Source organism: Salvelinus fontinalis, chromosome 10, assembly GCF_029448725.1.
Source record: "Salvelinus fontinalis isolate EN_2023a chromosome 10, ASM2944872v1, whole genome shotgun sequence".
Classification (NCBI taxonomy): Eukaryota; Metazoa; Chordata; class Actinopteri; order Salmoniformes; family Salmonidae; genus Salvelinus; species Salvelinus fontinalis.
Genome location: NC_074674.1, coordinates 38,313,052 through 38,335,006, shown reverse-complemented (window position 1 = coordinate 38,335,006; position 21,955 = coordinate 38,313,052). Strand labels below are relative to the sequence as shown.

At 43.1% G+C, this 21,955-nt stretch overlaps 1 protein-coding gene across 10 annotated transcripts in view; it reads left to right on the top strand.

Annotated features, from left to right (window-relative positions):
- Positions 1–17,742, top strand: part of LOC129864126 (regulator of G-protein signaling 3-like) — a 271,563-nt gene extending 253,821 nt beyond the window's left edge. For 7 of the 10 annotated variants that reach the window (XM_055936752.1, XM_055936755.1, XM_055936756.1 and 4 more), the window contains 4 exons: positions 12,162–12,266; positions 13,755–13,816; positions 15,015–15,181; positions 15,722–17,742. In XM_055936752.1, coding sequence (XP_055792727.1) covers positions 12,162–12,266; positions 13,755–13,816; positions 15,015–15,181; positions 15,722–15,922 — 535 coding nt within the window. In that variant the 3' untranslated portion in view covers positions 15,923–17,742. Of the gene's footprint in view, positions 1–6,123; positions 6,291–6,516; positions 6,608–11,611; positions 11,957–12,161; positions 12,267–13,754; positions 13,817–15,014; positions 15,182–15,721 lie in introns of those variants that run through there. The other 3 variants (XM_055936760.1, XM_055936762.1, XM_055936761.1) reach the window with 3 other exon arrangements.
- Positions 17,743–21,955: the final 4,213 nt, after the last annotated feature.

The window sequence follows — 21,955 nt, the reverse complement described above, 5'->3', positions numbered from 1 at the left end:
AAAGGGGTTTCCGATAAGCAGTTTTCTGTTTAGCCTCAAATGAGCCAAACGTGACTGACCCAGTTCCAATATGTGTTTGCAATACCTACACCTACTTAACACTCACTCAACAACCAATTTTCATACTCTGATGAGGACACATAACCAGAAGTCCTATGACTAGCATAGACACACACACACACACACACACACACACACTGAAACACACACTGAAACACACACTGAAACCCACACTGAAACACACCAGAGCTCTTACATCAAATATCTTGTAGCTAACTGCTCATCCATCTCCCCAGTGATACAATACCTCTGAATACTATCTCAGGAATCTAACCCTCTGTCCGGGCTGAAATCCCAGCCTATTCACTGTGAGACGGAGCTCAGAGGAAATGAAATGTGACACACCAGATGAATAATCATGTATGCAACCACTTACACCATCAAGCATATGTGGGTTACAGTGCAGCCAGTTAGAGGAATGTAGTTGTAAGTTGTTGCTTTTCAGTAATTTCACAAAAGCATGAGTAGGGAGGATATTGCCGAAACTGGGAATTTACGTGTAGACGGGTTGGATTATAATGGAATTGTTTGGTTAGGGAAGTGTTTTCTTGAGGGTATTTGCATTTATATATCTGACATGTATCCAGTTAGTGGTGTCAGAGGAAGGCCCTAAAAATAGTCAAAGACCCCAGCCTCCCCAGTCATAGACTGTTCTCTCTACTACAGCATGGCAGGCGGTACCGGAGCGCCAAGTCTAGGATCAAAAGGCTTCTCAACAGTTTTTACCTGCAAGCCATAAGACTCCTGAACAAGTAATCAATGGCTACCCGGACTATTTGCATTGGGTACCCCCAACCCCTATTTTACGCTGCTGATACTCTCTGTTTATCATATATACATAGTCACTTTAACTATACATTCATGTACATACTACCTCAATTAGCCCGACTAACCGGTGCCAGTATATAGCCTCGCTACTGTCTTTTTACAGTTTTTTAAATTTCCATATCTATTGTTCACCTAATACCTATTTTTTACTTAGAAATTTCACTGTTGGTTAGGGCCTGTAAGTAAGCATTTCACTGTAAGGTCTACACCTGTTGTATTCAGCGCACGTGACAAATAAACTTTGATTTGATTTAGTGCAGTGGTTCACAAACTTAGTCCTCGGGACCCCAAGAGGTGCACGTTTTGGTATTTTCCCTAGCACTACACAGCTGATTCAAATGATCAACGCTTGACGATTAGTTGAATCAGCTGTGTAGTAATCAGCTGTGTAGTGCTAGCGCAAAAACAAAAAAACTGAAACCCTGAGTTAGTGTGTGTGCTACATATGCTACTTTGACTAAGCACTTGCTCTTGATGATGTTGCAATGTACTTGATTCAAACCTGTGACAATCTGTTAAGTTACTCAACTATGTAGCTGTAAACCGAACCTGTCTCTTGTCCTACTTCCCCAAATGACCTCTTCTTACCTCCTTCTTCTTTGTACCTCTTCACTCTCTCCATTGTTTTCCTTTACCGGGAGACTGAGTTCTGTCTGAAACCTGAATCCTTGTCTCTGGAAATCACGCTCCTCCTTTCTCCCTGTCTCTTTCATTCCTTCCCCTCTTCCTTGGTGAATACCTCTCACCCATCCCTCTGGGCCTCTGTGCGTGTCTTGAACCTCCCCAGACTTTATCTGCTAGTGATCTTACATTACCTCCTACTAGTCCAATGTCTGTACACTATGCACCCTTCAGTCTTCTCCGAGGCCCCCCATACACATGTAGGAGGCCAGGATATGAAGATGTAGACACATTCCTCTGGCCTAAAGCCCTAAGTTTAACACACATCTCCACTTACGTTCGTAGGGAGGAAAGCAACACATGAGAAAATAATGCAATATGGGCTTAATGCGAATGCAACTTGTTGTTTTGCAAAAATGGTGCATTGATGTTACTGGACATGTTTGAGTTGTGCGTTCGTATCGCACGTTCAGAAATCAGCCTGACCTGAATAGGATTAAACCTATTTAACCTAGCTCCTTGTGGAAAGGAAAACAATGACAATGTTGCGACAATCTTTACTGGTATTTAATAATCTGCTATCCAATACTATAATGGGTATTAAGGTTGAACTGCTAATTGCCTAAGTATTAATGAATGATCCTGGATCAGGGCTAACTGGTGGCTGTGGCATAGCCTTACAAAACTGCTGTTTGGTTTGAGGTGGTTGTGTAGCTGGTGCCGGTTGATCTAGAATGCTGGTCAGTAGTACACGTTAAACCCCAATAGGCTGTCATTACTCACATTTTTGGAGTAAACCCATTGCAATGAATATTTATGAGGACAGTTACTTAAAGTGATTTTCTAGTCATTACTCAAACCAAACTATGCCCATCCCACCACACCCACCCACAAACCCCGTTAGATCAGGACAGGACAGCACCCTAGTGTGGGACCCTGTTAAGCCCCAATGAAAGAGAGCAGGATTCTACTGGTCATTGAGTTAAACTACTTCATACCCCCACTGTGAAGCCTGATTCCATTGAGCCTGATGCGCTAACTGGCTTCACAATGATAATGTTGACCGTCTGAGCTAACCGGTCATAGAGAGCTAGATATTTTGGCTCGCCATGAACAAGGTAGAGGCTTACAGATGTAGGATCATAATTTGAGCCAGTTTGCTACAACAGGAAAATAATGCTGCAGCAACAGGAATTGTGGTATTATTATTTGGATTATAATTAATTAACTTTTTTTGTTGGGATTGATCCATTTCTTGTTAGGGCAAATCAAGTCTGACATTTTAAAGTGGAAATTACACATTTTAGAAGCCTTTTTAAACCTTGAATAAATACACTACAAGTTTGCATTTCTGTGCAGGAAAATTCTTAGCAACAAAAGAGTGACACCTGGTTTTCAGGTAGCCTATAGCTAGAGTCTATTGCAGCCGAACTGTTGTTGAAACGTTGTCAATGTTGGTGCAGCATTTCGGAGCCTCTGGCAGGTGCCTGCAGTGCAGATTTGATTGAATTCCAGGTGGAGTTCGTAAGAGGAAACAGAAGTTTTATCCCTTTATCCAGACAAGCTACTAGACCGGCCTCCCTCCCTCTCCTCCTATCCCTACCCATGCTTGTCTGGATGTAGCACAGCTGCTTCCCTGGGCAGTCCATATCCGCTCTGATCCCCTTCCATTGTTCATTGTCACCTGTGCTACAGAGGCCAGATGTTAGAGCTTCCCCTAGGCAACGATCCTGACACACCTACCGTATCTCCCCCAGCACTGACAGACATCCGGGCAGGCAACTCACACACACACACAGTCACATACCAACAAGCACGCACTGTAGGCAGGCACACATGCACGCACACACACACCCCAGACGAAAGGATAACATTACCCCAGACGTGCTAGAATAATATCCACCTGTTGTTTTGCTACATGACAGGAAAGATAAAATGTGGTGAATGTATTTGGGATTTTCTACTAGTTGTGATAGTGATTATAGTTGTCATATAGCTGAAGTAGTAGTAATAGCTCTACAAGGTTAGGTCAATAGAAGTTATTCCATCAGTTGTAATTGTCTAGTTTTAGGGTTTACTACTTGTTGTTGCAGAGGTAATAACAGGTGTAGATGTAACAGTAGTAGCTATTAACAGTAATTTATAATCAATTGGCCACCCGGACTATTTACATAGATTGCTGCTCCTCGCTGTTTACTATCTATGCATGGTCACTTTACTCCTACCTACATGTACAAATTACCTCGACAAACCTGTACCCCCGCACATTGACTCGGTACCGGTACCCCCTGTATATAACCTCGTTATTGTTATTTTATTGTGTTACTTTTTATTTTATTTTTAATACTTTATTTAGTAAATATTTTCTTAACTCTATTTCTTGAACTGAATTGTTGGTTAAGGGCTTGTAAGTAAGCATTTCACGGTAAGGTCACGATTTGATACACACTCCCCTATGTATTTATTTGGACAGTGAAACTAAACCTTTAAATTTGGCTCTACTCCAGCATTTTGGATTTGAGATCAAATATTTCATATGAAGCAACAGTACAGAATGTAACCTTTTATTGTAGGATATTTTCATACATATCTGTTTTACCGTTTAGAAATGAAAGTACTTTATGTATCTAATCCCCCCATTTAAAAGGTGTCATAAGTATTTGGACAAATTCACTGATAGTGTATTAAATTGAGTAAAAAGTGTAGTATTCAGTCCCATATTCCTAGCAGTCAAAGATTACATCAAGCCTGTGCCACTACAAACTTGTTGGATGCATTTGCAGTTTATTTTGGTTGTGTTCAGGATTATGTTGTGCCCAATAGAAAGTAATGTTAAATAATGTATTGTGTCATTTTGCAGTCACTTTTCTTGCTAGATTTACAGCAGAAATATCATACCCCCATGATCTTTGTGCATCTGTACCTTTCTCACTCATCATTGTTCACAATTCATTCAAGATTATCTACAATCATGGTAGCATCCACATTAATGTAGAAATGTTCAGAATCATATTCTCTTCTTATTTACAACAAAAGTGACTCCACGTGCATAGCACTTTGAATTTATTTCACTGTTGGATTTTTTGCCCTACCAGACTCAGAAGAAGAGGAGAATATGTGGTTTTCAAAAATGGCTTTATGGAATAGCTAGTAACTTGTAAACATTTACCCATTCCTATGTTAGTGCTATTTTAATAGCAATGTCAAATAATATATAACATTGGTGTTCAAGCCAATTATATTATATGACTGTAGCCTTCCGTTTTTTAATTCAGAATAATGTATTGTGATGGTAATGACGTTTGTTTATGATGTGCATTATTAGTCTTTGGCTTAGGTCGCTAGCGAGCTACAGTATCTTCAACCTAGCCTACACTCTTAAAACTGCTTGGTTGTTTGGATGACCCAACTGCTGGGTTGCAGGCATTGGGTCACTTAGTTGCGTTGTTTTCTTTGAAAAGAGCCAGGGTGGGGGGCATGGCTTAATAGGTGTGTGGCATACAGATAGTAATTTTAGGCCACCTGTGCGAGTAAATGTAATTCCTGTTAATCTGTTCTGTTGTATTGTTGTCACATGTTAAGGCTGAACACGGACAGTTTTGTAGCTTCAATGAGGCTTACAGAGGTGTATGACTTCCTCAAAGACTTCCTAGCCTTTGCAAATTCCAATATTGGAATAGCTACCAGTTTACTACTATATGTAATCAGGAATGTTAAAATTATATGTAATATGCATAAATATTAAAGGAAAATGTGTATTTGTAGTGTACAGGAATGTAGTGTATCATGAACAGGAATGACATTTACTCTCACAAGTGGCCAAAAATAATTATCTGACAGCCACATCTCCAATAAGCCCCACCTCCAATCTTCTGATAGGCTGCCAATGCTACAATATGTTATTAAAAAGGCTCAGATTTCAACTCCTCCATCACAAAAAGTTTACTGTTTGAACCTTTACACTGGCAGCACAGTATCAGCGTATAAGGGTCAATCTGTGGTTCTTTGTGAAAAGATAGGCATCATGGCACAGGGGTTCTTCGAATAATCTTTTCAGAGGGATTCATCGAGGAACCTATTTGACCACAGGGGCAATCTTTTGAACCCCAAAAGGTTCTTTGAGGTTCCTTTACTCCTAAGAGTGTATAAGTTAATTTTTCCAAAGATTTATGACACCTTCATATGGGGGGACTAGATATATAAAATGCATTCATTTCTAAATGGTAAAAAAGACATGTAGGAAAATACACTCAAATAAAATGTAACATTCTGCCTCATATAAAACGTTTGTTCTAAAATCCCAAATGCTGGAGTTTAGAGAACAATACTTTTTTTTAGCTTCACTGTCCAAGTACATATATAGAGGAGTGAAGTTGTGAAATTAAAGCATTTACTACCCCATCAAATCCAGTCTGGGCTCTAATCTCTCATGAACAGACTACATCATCTGACCAATTACGCGAGACTTTAGTTCTGGGTTAACCAAGATTACCCAGGCTCAGACAATGCAGCTCCATCCTCTCAGAATAGAGCCTTGTGATTGGGTGAGCCCTGGGCCCGCCTCCCCTGGCTCCCGTACTATATAAAGCCACAGAGGAGCCTCTCCCGGGTTAGAGGAATGTGACAACTGAATTACCCTTGCCCTGAGCACATATACACACATACACGCACACATACACTACACATACAGGACCTATACACACAGGACTACACGCAGGACCCTAAAGACTTGAGTCAATGTTCCCCGCTATGGTCGACTTCTCAGAGAAGTACCTGGAAAGGTAAGTTAGAACCCATGGGTGTTATTCTCTATGTGTGTGTGCTCTCTGCTGCTTTTAGAATAAATAGGGAGAGGGAGGGAGCGAGGGAAGGAGGGAGAGAGAGAGAAGGAAGGAAGGTGACGTTTTAGCCTCTGAGGGATACTACTCAAAAGCTGTTAGGAGGCTAGCTGACCTCTCTCCTGAATCTCATTTGCCAGTTGCTGGGTGAGAGGACTCACGTGTGCTTAAATCTATTTTGAGGACTCTTGTATCTAGAGATTGGCCTTGTCTTTTAATAATCGGCCTGGATTTCCTAAGTGGTCTCTGTGGTTGGTAAGGTGAGTAATGTTGAGAATGGACATTTAAATTAGTTAGATGGCTTATTTGGGTGTTGATTTATATATACTGAACATTGTAGGACAATTCCTATTTTCAGCATTTTCCTTGGTTGGAAAACAATGTACTGGAATTCAGATTCAAGCGCTCCTGAAAAGTACAGATTTATGTCTCAGAGTGTTTGCCTGCTCTGTTTTTAAACAGCCTACCCGATCCCATGGAATTACTCTGGAAACCCACATTCCTATTCAACCTGGTCTCAGAGCCTTTCATAATATTCTGTACTTAAATCCGAGACACTCCATTTAGTATGATACTGTATGTTACGTTTCATATGGTATGTATTCATTTGTGTATTACCATCACCCATTTCGTATGATATGTTGCAAATTAAAATTGGAATATTATATGTTCCAAATTTGCAAAACGTACAATATGTTGCAAATGTGCAAATCATATTATATGTTACGAATTTGCAAAACTTATGATATGTTACGAATTCTAGCTAGGTGGCTAACATTAGCTTGCTGGCTAACGTTAGCTAGGCTAGGGGTTAGGGTTAAGTTTAGGAGTTAGATTAAAGGGTTAAGGTTAAGATTAGGGGAAGTGTTAGCTAAAAGGGTTAACATTAGTGGAAGGGTTTGCTAACATGCTAAGTAGTTGCAAAGTAGCTAAAAAGTAGTAAGTAGTTGAAAAGTTGCTAATTAGCTAAAATGCTAAAGTTGTCCGTGGTGAGATTGGAACTCGCAACCTTTAGGTTTCTAGATGTTTGCATTATACCACCCTACTTTTATTTTCCCCTCAAGTAACCATATGTCCTATGTAACCATTCCAAATGTTACATATCCTACTAATTTCAGTGTCCCAGATTTACATTTGCTATGTTACGTCTAGTCTATGAGATCAGGCTGTCCTATTTAGTCTGTGAGAAAACAATGGGAGGACCCTACTGTTTCTTGCTCAATGAGAATGATGTTGTCCTCATAGTGGGGAAAACAGGGATATGTGCAGCTACACTGTGTTATGCAGACATACACACGCATGTATGCACACACACACACACACACACACACACACACACACACACACACACACACACGTGCATACGGTGCAGAGCCAGGCACATAACCTACTGCAAACAGCCAGAGTGGCGGACGGGGCAAAAACAACCCCAGAGTCGTTCACCTTGGGGTCTGGGACTACCCTTCTACCCTCTATCCTGACTTTAGTGGTTGGGCACTGCCTGGAGGTGTGGAGAGGGGATGCAGTACACACAGGGAAACAGAGCCACTGGGTAGAACAGAAAGGTGGGATGTAGAAGCAACAGCAGATGTGTTTTAACACGCCTGATTAACTGACATGGTTGAAATATCTAGTAGTTCAGAGCAAGACTTCATGCCCCAAACATTGAGTGATGACAGGCATGCGCTTTCTCTGTTTCTATAGTGGGACTATTCAGTAAGAGCATTTTCTATCTTTTCTTGCTCCTATGCTACTATATACATTTATATCTGCATAATACCTCAACGTATAATTCTTTAATATAGTACTATACTATGTAAATACTTTGGTGTAGAACATTTCTAGTATGTCAGTAATGTTATTTGTCTCTCTATGTGATTTAACGTTGGTGTTGACATGCTGCCCCCCTATCACCCGTGGCTGTCAGTCAGTCAGTCACACTCTAGTACATCTACTGTACAGCTGCAGTGTGTCTGTCTGCATCTCCCCAGCTACCCAGTTCTCCCTTGAGTTCTGAGTACTTAGCTAGCTAGATATCCCTGGGAGCACGGCCCAGTTTCACACTACCAGGAATAGCCTGGAGAGAGGGTATTACTGTCGGTAATGTGAGCCAGGAGAAGTGGGAATAACATGGAGAGACCTGAGATAATCATGGTGCTAAAGACCCTCCAGCCCCCTCTACACACAGACATGCCACACACACCACCAGCCCGGCAGACAGGGAGCGTGGCAGGTGATAGAAGTATTTTCTGATAGCGGGTGCAATGAATGGGATCAGAGTGCATCCTAATTTGTTAATCTCCCAGAGAGGGATGTGGCTATCCTAATATAAGATTAGCCTGTCAGGTTTAGGGCTATGTTAAATGAAGAGAGGAACAGATTCACATTAGTGCTCCTGGTGACTGGGAAATGAGCTAGCCGGCCAGGGTATGAAGAGTGGGAGAGGGGTCGATGGCTAGAGTGAGGAAAACATATTAAGACAATACAGATGTTGTTAAGGGCACAGGGCCAGGTGAACAGGAAGTTGTCATACTGCAACACACTTATTAGGCGATAAGATCTCGTCCAGGTATTTTGTCTTAATCTTTTCACTCTCTCACTCTGTCCCTTCTCACCTTCCATCGATCCCCTCCAATCTTGCCCCTTCGCCTCTCGGCAGTACCAGTTGTTCTCCCAGCAGGTTGTTTTTCCACTCGGGGTAGCCTGGGTAGCAGAGCCGTGTGGATTGTGTCCCCTGCCTGCCCTTTGTGGCTTTGTGTGTGTGTGTGTGTGTGTGTGGTGTCTTTACCCTGCTGAGTTTGAGCTCCTATACTGGCCTCTACTGTAACCCTCGGCCCCGCAGGCCCAGTGTATGAGCTAATAATCACAGCAGCAACGTGATGGATGGCCGTGACCGGAGAGCTGCCATGTGCGTAGTATCCTCCTTATCACTGCCTCGGCCTGAGACGCGTTTCAGCAGCCTTACATGTCCTTGGCTCTCAATAACACTTATAGACCCATGGCACAAAACATCATTAGGCAGGTAGCCTAACGATTAGAGCATTTGGCCAGTAACCCGAAAGGTCGCTGGTTAAAATTCCCGAGCCGACAAGGTGAAAAATTTGTTGATGTGCCCTTTAGTAAGGCACTTAACCCTAATTTGCTCCAGGGGCACCGTACTACTATGGCTGAACCTGTGAAACAACACATTTCACTGCACCTATCTGGTATATGTGACAATGAAAAACCACAAAGAATTGGGTAATCAACTACTGAAACATTGAGATGGTTTGATTTGGGTTGTAGGATGGTCTGCTAAGCAAAATGGCATTTACCTGCAGTTTTCATTACCATAGCGTATTTTATTATTTACTCTTTGTTACCATCTTTTTATACCAAGCAATTCAACTTTAGTAGACATTCATCTACGACGTTCAATTGTTGGGAATGGAGGACCATATCCCTGTAGTATCATAAACTAACCAGAAGGTGGCAGTGTTGAGTTGTATATTCAGCTACCTCTCCCAGTCCTCACTGACCATAGTGTTCACAGCCCTGTCATATATTTCCACCCAGCCTGGGCCCAGCGTAGATCACTCCACTTGTATTGAAACCAGACCTGCATAATAAATTGTTTCATTAGGTTTGCAGATATTTTCCAGGGCTCGTAAAAATGAGTCCCTCTGCTCACATGCATTGGCATAGCTTCCCTATTCGGCTTTAACCTCGCATAGTTGAAACCCAAACTATGGTTGTGGACGCTAAAAATAGAGCAATCAAATAGATTCCACTTCTCTATGATGATTTTATGCCTTTCTAAAACAGCTTTTTACTTGGGGTAATGATCACTTCAGACTGGTGAGTGTGGGTTGTTGGGAGGAAAACTGTGCCAGAGGTAGAGTGTAATGTTTTGAATGTTTTTCACCATACCAACAACCCAATTTTACTTCACTAACGTTAGCCCCTCATCTGGATAGAGCATGGTTTAATACAACCCTACTGTGGAATACTACAATCAAGCCCAATGCATCACCTATAGCCCTTTATGGTGCCTTGTTAAAGATCACATTGTGTTTATAGATGCCAATGGTTGCAGCCTGTCACGCAGATAGCCCTAAAATATCCACGCTGATCAGTACAGGATGTTAGAAGCAGATTGTTAAAATTCTTATTTTTTCTTCTTTTTACAATCATTTCTTCTCTCTCTCTGTCTGGAGGATCACGGTGCTGACTGATATTTCCTCACTTTCTCTCTCCCATCCTGCTGAAGAGATAAGACAGGAGAGAAGACATTGTAGCTCTCTATCGAGTGGCCTTCACACTTTCAGAGGCTTCTTTCTCGGCTCTTAGACAAACATCCCTCTAACCAGCCCCAGCTTGAGGGCATGTTGTTTTACTAGTCATTAATTACATTCTAACTCACACGTTTGGCAAGTTCCTCTTCCTGTCCTCTCCTCTTACAGACATCTTGAAAGAGGCTTCTTGTATACCTCCTAGTTCATCATCCACTCCTAGTCCCCCCCTTTTTCCTCCTTGAAAGAAATGAACTACTCAGCTCCTGGTTGCCCTTGATGATGGGTGGTGGTGGTGGAGGGTGGTGGAGTCATCTTAAATAGTGGCCCAGGTTGCTTCCTGTTTCCTGCTTTTCGCCCCATCATAATATGCCTGGAAAACCCACAGAGGTGGCCTGGCAACACCATCCAAACCAGGCCCTTTACACCCACTAGTGACCACTGATGTCGTCTTTGCCTCTCCACCTTAGAGTACAGACACTGGGGCTCTTTCAGTTCCCAAGACTGGCTGTGGATAAGAACCAGGAACTAAGCAGGGGTTTGATGATCAGGTGTTGGGAGAGGGCCTTTGAAGACTGGCAGAGAGAGGTGTGTGTGCATGTGTGCTTTTGTACAGTATGCGTGTTAGTGTGCATCTGTTTCTGTCAAATTAAATCAAATTAAATGTTACTAGTGTGTGTGTGTGTGTGTTTTCAGGCTCCAAAAATGGAACGCTGGGATCTTTTGTGGGTCCTGTGGTCTCACAGGGCTTTTGCTGACATTAGGCCAGCTGACAGTGATTAGGACAGCGGCGCTTTAGCTAATAGCTAATACACAGTGGAAATCAACCAGGAAATGGGAGTCATGTGGGGTCACGTCCCAATGAGGAAGCATTTGAGGTCAGGGGGAGGCGCTAGCAGCCACCCAGGGATTTGGGATAGCATGGAGGACTAGGGTTGGCATGCCCTCTCCGGGAGATGGGGATGGGAAGAGGTGTTGCGTTGTGTTATTGGTAATGTGGGTATATTTTGGTTGATGGAGGAAGAGGGGGTGTAGCTATGCCCCGTGTTCCGTCCCAAGGGCCCCAGCCCTGGGTTAGCTCCCTCTCTTAGGGTCCCTCTAGGCACCTGGAGAATGGTGTTATCGTGCGGAGGAATGAGGAGGGTGTCTCTCCTCCTTCACTGCCACATTCACTCACTCCCTGCCTAAGGACCTGCCAGGGGTAGAACTAGAGGAGAGATAGATTGAAAGAAGACATTGACAACGGAGAGGGAGAGATAGTATCTGTCTTCGCACTGTAACTTACACTGGACACTACTCTACTCTACTACACTTGAATATCCTGCTGAAGTCTGAAATGTATACAGCCCTGGCACTTTTTCCCTTTTCTGGTTTTGAGCATATGGAACTGATTTGAACCACTGGAGTTTGTTTTTAAAGTTGTTTCCCATGACTTGGAAGACTCAACCCCATTTTCTGTGTCTCTCTTTCCCCCTTGGTCTGTCCCCATCTGTCTCTCCTTCTCTATCTCCATCCATCCGTCCTTCCTTTCTCTATCTCTAAGGGCCAAAGACATGAAGAACCGGCTTGCTTTCCTGAGGAGGAGGAATGAGTCTCCCGGAAGCAACCCACCCGGCAAATTCGACAAATCGTTGAAGTCGTCAGTAAAGTGAGTGTTTTGTGTATGACTATGTGTGTTTGTATGTTTGTCAGTGTGTGAGTGTATGTCCACATGGCCGCTTCTTGGATCTCACCCCAGCTGGTGATGCCTTGGCTCAGACAGACATACAGACGAGTGGGCAGCGTGAAGAAGCACTCGTAAAGCCACAGAGAGAAAGACAGACATTAAGGAAGGAAGGAAGGGAGGAAGGAAAAGGGATATTGGATTAATTACGTCTTGATGTGTTTAGCGATTCCTGGTTGATCCGTAAGCTAAAGCGGATGTTATAGCTTTGTCCTACAGTTTATTTATGCTCCTTTTTCTACCTATTTAAATAGACAACGTTTTAGGGAGTTATCTGTATTATCATTAATGCACGTGTTTTGGCGGTTGATTTTGAGTTGGAATGTTGATGGGTCAGTTACGGGTCAGCTCTGCTAACAGACAGATAGGTCCAGTCAGACTGCATCAATATCCATGGTTACATATATGTCTATACTCTATTTATACTGTAGCTATGTGGCTGTTTTGATTGGCAAAACTGGTTGGTCCTAGACAACAATGGTTAATGTACAAGTCTAATGTGTAGTCTGCATGCTGTCATTGCACCTTTAGAATATGCGTGCATGTATGCATTGTGTTACATAATGCATTAAATATCTCTCAGCAACAGTAACAGAACGAGCAGGAGGTCCACTTGTCAGAATATGTAGTCATGCATTATATTATGCAATGATGTAGAGAGACAGGCATGTTTTGTCCACGGAGGGAGGGAGGGAGGCGTTTGGCAACAATGCATCAGAACTGGGAATTTCATTGTTTCATATTTAATTGTTATATTCAATAGAACATAGTGCATGTATGTTAGGCAGACATTTATTTAGTAGGATATTTCATTCATTCACAAAGTCAGTTGCAACATTAACTGATAGAAATGGAAATAAAGTAGAAAATGGAAATATCTGGGCAAATAGGGTTATTATAATGGATTCACATGGTTGGGTCCTATTCCTCTGTTGCCATGTCAATAAAGCCGCCAGGTGTGTTGAAGGAGAGGAAGCATATCCTCTATCTGAGAGCAGAAAGAATGAGGGAGGAAAGGGGAGGGCAGAAAAGTTGGGGGGTGGACCTTCAGCCTCAAACCCTATCCCCATTGGCTGGTTTAGTCCACGCCCCTCCTCTGCCTCCTGAGCTGCAGTGAGAGGGAGTATAAGGTGAGACATCTAGTGGAACCAGTTAGACATACTTACGCACACACACTCATTCACACACGCTCGCTCACACACAGCCCCAGAGCACCAGCGAGTGTGAAAGAGGGAAAAGAAGAAAGCGAGAAGAAGAAGAAAGGAATAGAAATTCCACAGAGTACTAGCCAAAGGACCACGCTCCTTACCAGTCCAGTGTAGTACAGTGGAGCACAGGGCTTCGGATGGGTCACACCATGAGAAACCTGGCAGAGATGGGCTTGCTAAAGAACCGCTCCGTTTTCATTTGCAGGCCCACCCCGGAGGAGGCACTCAAATGGGGGGAATCTCTGGACAAGCTGCTGGCTCACAAATGTAAGTCTGCCTTTCCTTCTTACTCTTCTCCTTCTTTATTCTTTCTGTCCATTTAATCAATCAAACCCAACGGGATAAAGGAAATTACTAATACCCATCTGGGTTTGATTGCCATATGTTCCCATGTGGATCTGGTTTAAGTTGAACTGAAGCATGGGGAACAATTGCATTGATCATGAATAAGGAACAATGTGCATGTGTTTTGGGGGGGGTGGTATGGGCAGGAAATATGTTCATACTTGTTGCTTATGCAATGTGAATTCAGTGTGTGTGTGAGTTGTTGCTCCCTTGCTGTGAATGGGCAGTCTGTTGAGGCACTCTGCTGCAGCTCTCCCACTAATCCCGGTGGATGAATAGAGCCATGCATTAGTGTAGGGGGAGAGGGGACAGATTATGGATGGGCTGGGTGGCTGAGAGAAAAAGGACGTCAGAGTATTGTTGCTATATTTGTATGATTCCATAATTCATATCCTTGGTCTGAGCGCTGTCGGGCTGGGATTCCAAATCCCCATTCAATTGTTTCTCTGTGATGACGTGGGCTCAGACAAGCCAACACCATTTATCCCTAACAGAGGACAGACAAGCGGCACAAGACTTTGATCCCAACTTGACCTCCTCTCTTTTTCTGCCTTTTCATGTTTTTTCTTACTTTCTTTATATATTTATTCTGGTAGTGAAGTCTCTCTCTGCTCCTGTAGTGTAATCGGTATGGGGGAGTTATGTGAACAGAAACGTGCTGGCGACAATGCAGGGTGGGACTCGGCTTCCTGCTATTCTTACTCTGCCGATGTCTTTTCCTTAAGTCATTAACAACACCATCCCAGTAGCCAAAGCAACAGGAATAGGTTGACAAGCAAACGGACCCCCCCAGAACATGAAAGGCATCTCTTTGTACAGAGACAAGATGAAAAAAGACATGCCAATGAGCAGTGTCGACGAGAGGGAAATGTAACAGAGTGTAGTGTAGGGTCAGTGGGGTGATGCTGCATAGTCGTTGTGTATGGGAGGTGACTGAAGTGTCTTGTAGGCGGCTGGCTTTAGTCCCCTTTTTAACAGTGTGCCTCAATGGACTGGACTACTGTGCTATTTAGGTAGTCTCCCTCACTGAGAGAGATGACGCTGTGTTGCCATGGCGCTCCAGTCACGTCCACTAACCCACACCTCTCTGTTTTTTTCCCTCCTGCCTTCTTCCCTTCAGATGGCCTGGCAGCGTTCAGAGCTTTCCTGCGCACAGAATTCAGCGAGGAGAATCTGGAATTCTGGTTGGCGTGCGAGGATTACAAGAAGATTAAGTCGCAATCCAAGATGGCGTCCAAAGCCAAGAAAGTCTTTGCTGAATACATTGCCATCCAGTCTTGTAAAGAGGTGAGCAGCAATCCCCATACACACTTCTACCCACAAGGGATGACGGAAAATACCCTTCAACTGTAATGTCCCCTTTTTATACCTAAACGAGCTCTCCACTTGCTAACCTCAACCTCACTAATGACTGAAATGTATAATCCGCTCCTAACACTTCCCTGACAGAAACTAGAAATTAACTTGTTCCTGCTATAAATTGAAAAAGTAGTGATTTTGGCCAGCCCCCTCACCATTGTTCCCTCAACTAAAGATGTTAGGTGATGAATGTGTAATGCCTGTCAGAAGGTGCTCCCACAAAGGAACAAGTGAGCTGGAGAGGATGTGAGATCATGCCTGACAAACAGGCTTTCTTTGGCCGCCTGACATGCACCAAATAGACTCCCTCACTTTTCCCCTTTCCCTTTTTGTTTCAAACCTGGAGAGGCGAGTGGAAACTTCCAGTCAGAAATCAGCCCCAACAGCTTGAACCAGTTTCTGGTAGCACTGAAACTAACCTGCTATTCTGTCTCTTCCTTTCTTCCCCTCCCTGGTTCCCTCTCTCAGGTGAACTTGGACTCGTACACCCGAGAGCACACCAAGGACAACCTTCAGAATGTGACACGCTCCTGCTTCGACCTGGCCCAGCGCAGGATATACGGCCTGATGGAGAAGGACTCGTACCCTCGTTTCCTCCGCTCAGAGCTCTACATGGACTTAGTCAACCAGAAGAAGGCCAGCACCACGTCCACCTCCTCATCGTCGTAAACACGCAGAGATCAAGATAGAAAGTGAGAGACGACGACGAAAGAGAGAAGGCAGAGACTTGAAAGCAGGGGGAGGTAGATTTTTTTCATGTTCGCCTTTTTGTTTTGTTTCTGCCTTCATCCTGTCCCATCATGAGTTGGGTGTGAGAAAGACGGCGAGCTAGGCCGTGGCACTGAAGGGGGTGTTGTGTACACAACGACCATGACAACATGCTGATGGAGGGCGGATGGAGAGCCCAGTCAGGACAGCTGGTCACCGTCATGTGAGGGCTTGTCCAAGGGTTTCTCGGATCACTCTCATTGATCACTGTCTGTCGTTCATAATGACATATGTTAGTTTGTGCGTATTTATCTTCCGGATGTACTGGAGAAAGGGTTGAAACCTCTGCAGACATGAAGGCAGTCCAGTACTGTGTTGATGCAAATCTTTTAATTAGTAATTTTTTTGACATCCCCTATCCTCCTCCTCCTTTGGAGCCAGTTCAAATGCTGTTGGTACGATACAGAGGTTTGTTTTGTCCTAGTTTTTCCATGTCTCACAAAGCTTTCATGACCATTTTCAAATGGGCTTGCGAGAAAAAGGAGAAATTGGGTTGCTGGATCAATGTCTGAATGAAAAGACGTTTTTTGAGCTTTTTTCTGTTGTCATGTTCTCCAATTCACGGCGTACACACCTCTTTCAAGCACAGTCGGCATCTGTTCTGTACCCTCTCACAGGGTCCCACCTCGTCGCATTCATCTAAAGAATACGGCAAAAGACACAGAGACAGAGAGAGAGAGACAGATGGAGAAAATCAAATATATCAACAATGGAACGGACCAAAACTGCAAAAGCAGAAATGTGCCACTCACTCGAAAACATATTGGGGGGAAAAAAAGACTTGCTGCCTGTCTCCAAAGACTGTCGAAAAAAATCTGCAATTCATTGTAGCTCCACCTGAACTGAACAAGGCAGCATTCTCAGGACATTAAGGCACTTGACTATGAAGCTTCCAAGCTTGAATTTGTTTTTCATTTTCGTTTTTACACATAAAATGTTTTCTTTTTTTAATCGTTTTAGGTTCAAACCTGCACTCCATAGGTATACTGAGCAATACTGTTGGGAGGATGCTCTTTTCATAGACATAAAAAAGAAAAAAACTGCTTCACCTGTACAAAGGTTTGCCTATTTATTTAGATACCTTGCTGGATGCTTCACCCATTGCACTCAGCTAAAAGCGCTCCCTCCCCCTAACCATGAAACAGGTCCACCGCTGTCCTGACTTTAAGTGCAATATGTTATTGTTTATTTTCCTTTTTTGGGAGGATAAGTTTCAATTTTGATTGGAAAGACAATGGCTTGAGCTCTGTATTATACACTTTATTTGTAAGAGTCATGTTGCAAAATTCAGCTATAAGGTTGATTTACAGTTTAAGTAAATAAACAAGAAAAGATACATGAATTAAGCAAGTAATTCTAACTGTGTACCCTGGCAGCAGGCAGCTAGGGGTTAAGGATGTACATATAATTCTTTAAGAAAACAAAGAAAAAACAAGAAAACAATAGGTTTCGCATCGAGCTGGAACCTGGCTGTATCTATGTAAATATGAGAGACTCAAAGCTATAAGATGACATTATTGTTATAAAAATGAGGAAGGTCCACCCTTTCCTGGTCATACAATGCTTGTCAGGAGTTTATGAAGTTTATGAAATATATTTGATCATTTTCACTGTTTACAATTCAAACCCAACTCCTAAGATAGCAAGCAAAAAATAAAATAGAAATACATTTGGTGTCATTGCTGAAGATAAATAAAACAACCAACTGGTGAAATAATAAATCATGTCTCTGAAATGTCATTCGCTGTGAATTGTATTACATATCTGTATGTCTACGTTATTCACCTTTGGTAAATGTTGCTAATACAAAACATTAGCTGGGGCAGAAACACATGCATATCCAAGTACCTACTACAATCTGAGCTCCCATACTACACAACAGTGTGACAAGATAGCCTGTGTCCCTGGACTCTGTATTGTGTACATACAGTACAGTGTGTATGAATAGACCCCAAAAATAAACATCAATGGAAGAGCGGGCATTCCCTTCTAGTCCTTAGTTAAGTATAGTATGTCCATGATCTGAAAAGAACATGCACAATAAAGTATATATTATCTAATCTTGTCTTAGTTGTGCAGAGAACAACAAACAAAATTGACTTGAATTGAATTAAAAAAAGGGCTCCTTAGCCTTGTTAATACCTGGGGCTAACATGTGTCCTTTGTCATCAAAAGCATTTCGCTGCATCATCTACAAACTGTGTACACGACCAATAAACTTTGATTTGATCGGGACAAAGGACACCTGTTAGAACCAGTGATAAACAGGTCTGTTGTCTTATTGAAGACAAAAGCCCTTATTTTTCATCATGGATCTTGTTATGGAGGCAGCTCTACAGGGTGGTCACTAGCTGGCACAACCACAGTCATAAAAGCACATTTTAAACCTAATCCTAACCTTAATCCTAACCTTAACCACATTGCTAACCCTAATGGCTTCACTTTAAATTAAGAGCCAAAAGCAAATGTTTGTTTTCATACATTTTTACAATTCCAATTTTGACTTTGCAGCTGGACCATCTAGCGCAGGGGTGCCCAGACTTTGGTTCTACTTAGGATCTACTTTTTCCACCCTCTTCCTCACGTGGTCTACCCCCCCGCTAATATTATATAACATTTCACCTTTTTTTTTTAAACATGCGCGGACCAACTCGCAAGTGTCTTCAGTGACATTTTCAAACTCTCCCTGACTAAGTCTATAATACCAACATGTTTCAAGCGGACCACCATAGTCCCTGTGCCCAAGGAAGCGAAGGTAACCTGCCAAAATGATTACCGCCCCGTAGCACTCACGTCGGTAGCCATAAAGTGCCTTGAAAGGCTGGTCATGGCTCACATCAACAGCATCCTCCTGGATACCCTAGACCCACTACAATTCGCATACCACCCCAACAGATCCACAGATGACGCAATCTCAATCCCACTCCACACTGCCCTTTTCAGCCTGGACAAAAGGAACACCTATGTGAGAATACTATTCAGTGACTACAGCTCAGCTTTCAACACCATAGTGCCCTCAAAGCTCATCACTAAGCCAAGGACCCTGGGACTAAACACCACCCTCTGCAACTGGATCCTGGACTTCCTGACGGGACGCCCCCAGTTGGTAAGGGTAGGCAACAACACGTCTGCCACACTGATCCTCAACACTGGGGCCCCTTAGGGATGTGTACTTAGTACCCTCCTGTACTCGTTGTTCACCCATGACTGCGTGGCCGAACATGACTCCAACACCATCATTAAGTTTGCTGAAAACACAACAGTGGTAGGCCTGATCACCGACAATGATGAGACAGCCTATAGGGAGGAGGTCAGAGAAATGGCAGCGTGGTGCCAGGACAACAACCTCTCCCTCAAAGTGAGCAAGACAAAGGAGCTGATCGTGGACTACAGGAAAAGGCGGGCCGAACAGGCCCCCACTAAAATCAACGGGATGGAGTGGAGCGAGTCGAGAGTTTCAAGTTCCTTGGTGTCCACATCACCAACGATCTATCATGGTCCAAACACACCAAGACAGTCGTGAAGAGGGCACGAAAAAACTTTGTTCCCCTCAGGAGACTGAAAATATTTGGCATGGGTCCTCAAAAAGCTCTATAGCTGCACCATCGAGAGCATCCTGACCGGTTGCATCACCGCCTGGTATGGCAACTGCTCGGCATCGGACCGTAAGGCGCTACAGAGGGTAGTGCATACGGCCCAGTTCATCAATGGGGCAAAGCTTCCAGGACCTATAGAATAGGCGGTGTCAGAGGAAAGCCCATAAAATTGTGAGAGACTCCAGTCACCCAAGTCATAGACTGTTTTCTCTGTTACGGCACGGCAAGCAGTAACGGAGCGCCAAATCTAGGACCAAAAGGCTCTTTAAGAGCTTCTACCCCCAAGTCATAAGACTGTTGAACACCTAATCAAATGTCCACCAGACTATTACATTGATTCCTCTACCTCCCCCTTCATTTGTTTTGTACACTGCTGCTACTTACTGTTTATTATCTATGCATAGTCACTTCACCCCTACCTACATGTACAAATTACCTCTAACCTGTTCCCCTGCACATTGACTCAGTACCGGTACCCCCTGTGCAGTGGAAAGAAAAGGTATGTGAACCCTTTGCAATTACCTGGATTTCTGCATAAATTAGTCATAACATTTGATCTGATCTTCATCTTAGTCACAACAAAACAATAGACGAACACATTGTGCTTAAACTAATGACACACAAATTATTGTATTTGTAATGTCTATATTGAATACATAATTTAAATATTCACAGTGTAGGTTGGAAAAAGTATGTGAACCCCTAGGCTAATGACTTTTCCAAAAGCTATTTGGAGTCAGTAGTCAACTAACCTGGAGTCCAATCAATGAGACAAGTTTGGAGATGTTGGTTTAGAGCTGCCTTGGCCTATAAAAAACACACAAAATTTGAATTTGCTATTCACAAGAAGCATTGCCTGATGTGAACCTTGCCTCGAACAAAAGAGATCTCAGGAGACCTAACAGGCTGACTACACCGCTCGCGTCACGTGCGCAAGTGTTGCAAAAGTGTTGCATTTCTACAAATGTAGAAATCTATCTTATTCAATTATTGCACCCCCACTGCTAGCGCGTGACAACGAGCATCTGCGTTGCCAAGGGCTAAAATAGAAGTCAGTTCTATTTGTGACGCAGATCGCGCTGCATGTCCCGCCTCTCCCTTCGCCTCATTGGTGGCTGACTGAAAGACAAACGAGGTCCGTGGCGGTAATGGACCTAAAATATGAACGTTGCCAATCGCAATATAAAATAACAACTCAATATTTATATCCCAGGAAAAATTAGCTAGCAACAGAAAGCTATCTAAATAGGACAAATTTGCGAGCAAGTGCAAGCTAGCAAGCTAACATACCATAAATGTTTAATGCTCTTCGACCTGTCCCTAAATGAATGTAATTGGTTCAGAGTTTGTTTTGATATTTTAAGCTGCGTGTCATGATCGCGTTAGGTGTGGGGGGACAAAATACATTTATGCACGATGGCGTATGATGGCGTACGCGTGCAGCCGGTTTGGGTTCCGTGATAATTGTTGGAAAGGGTTAAAAAAGTATCTCTAAAAGCCTTGATGTTCATCCGTCCAGTTAGACAAATTGTCCATAAATGGAGAAAGTTCAGCTCTGATGCTACTCTCCCTAGGAGTGGCCGTCCTGCAAAGATGACTGCAAGAGCACAGTGCAGAATGCTCAATGAGGTTAAGAAGAATCCTAGAGTGTCAGCTAAAGAATTACAGAAATCTCTGGAACATGCTAACATCTCTGTTGACGAGTCTACGATACGTAAAACACTAAACAAGAATGGTGTTCATGGGAGGACACCACGGAAGAAGCCAGTGCTGTCCAAAAAAAACATTGCTGCACATCTGAAGTTCGCAAAAGAGCCCCTTGATGTTCCACAGTGCTTCTGGCAAAATATTCTGTGTACAGATTAAACTAAAGTTGAATTGTTTGAAAGAACACATAACACTATGTGTGGAGATAAAAAGGCACAGCACACCAACATCAAAACCTCATTCCAACTGTAAAGTATGGTGGAGGGTGCATTGAGGTTTGGGGCTGCTTTGCTGCCTCAGGGCCTGGACAGCTTGCTATCATCGACGGAAAAATGAATTCCCAAGTTTATCAAGACATTTTGCAGGAGAATGTAAGGCTATTTGTCTGCCAATTGAAGCTCAACAGAAGTTGGGTGATGCAAAAGGACAATGACCCAAAACACAGAAGTAAAACAACAACAGAATGGCTTCAACAGAAGAAAATATGCCTTCTGGAGTGGCCCAGTCAGAGTCCTGACCTCAACCTGATTTAAAATGCTGTGGCATGACCTCGAGAGCGGTTCACACCAGACATTTTAAGAATATAGTTGAACTGAAACAGTTTTGTTAAGAAGAATGGTCCAAAATTCCT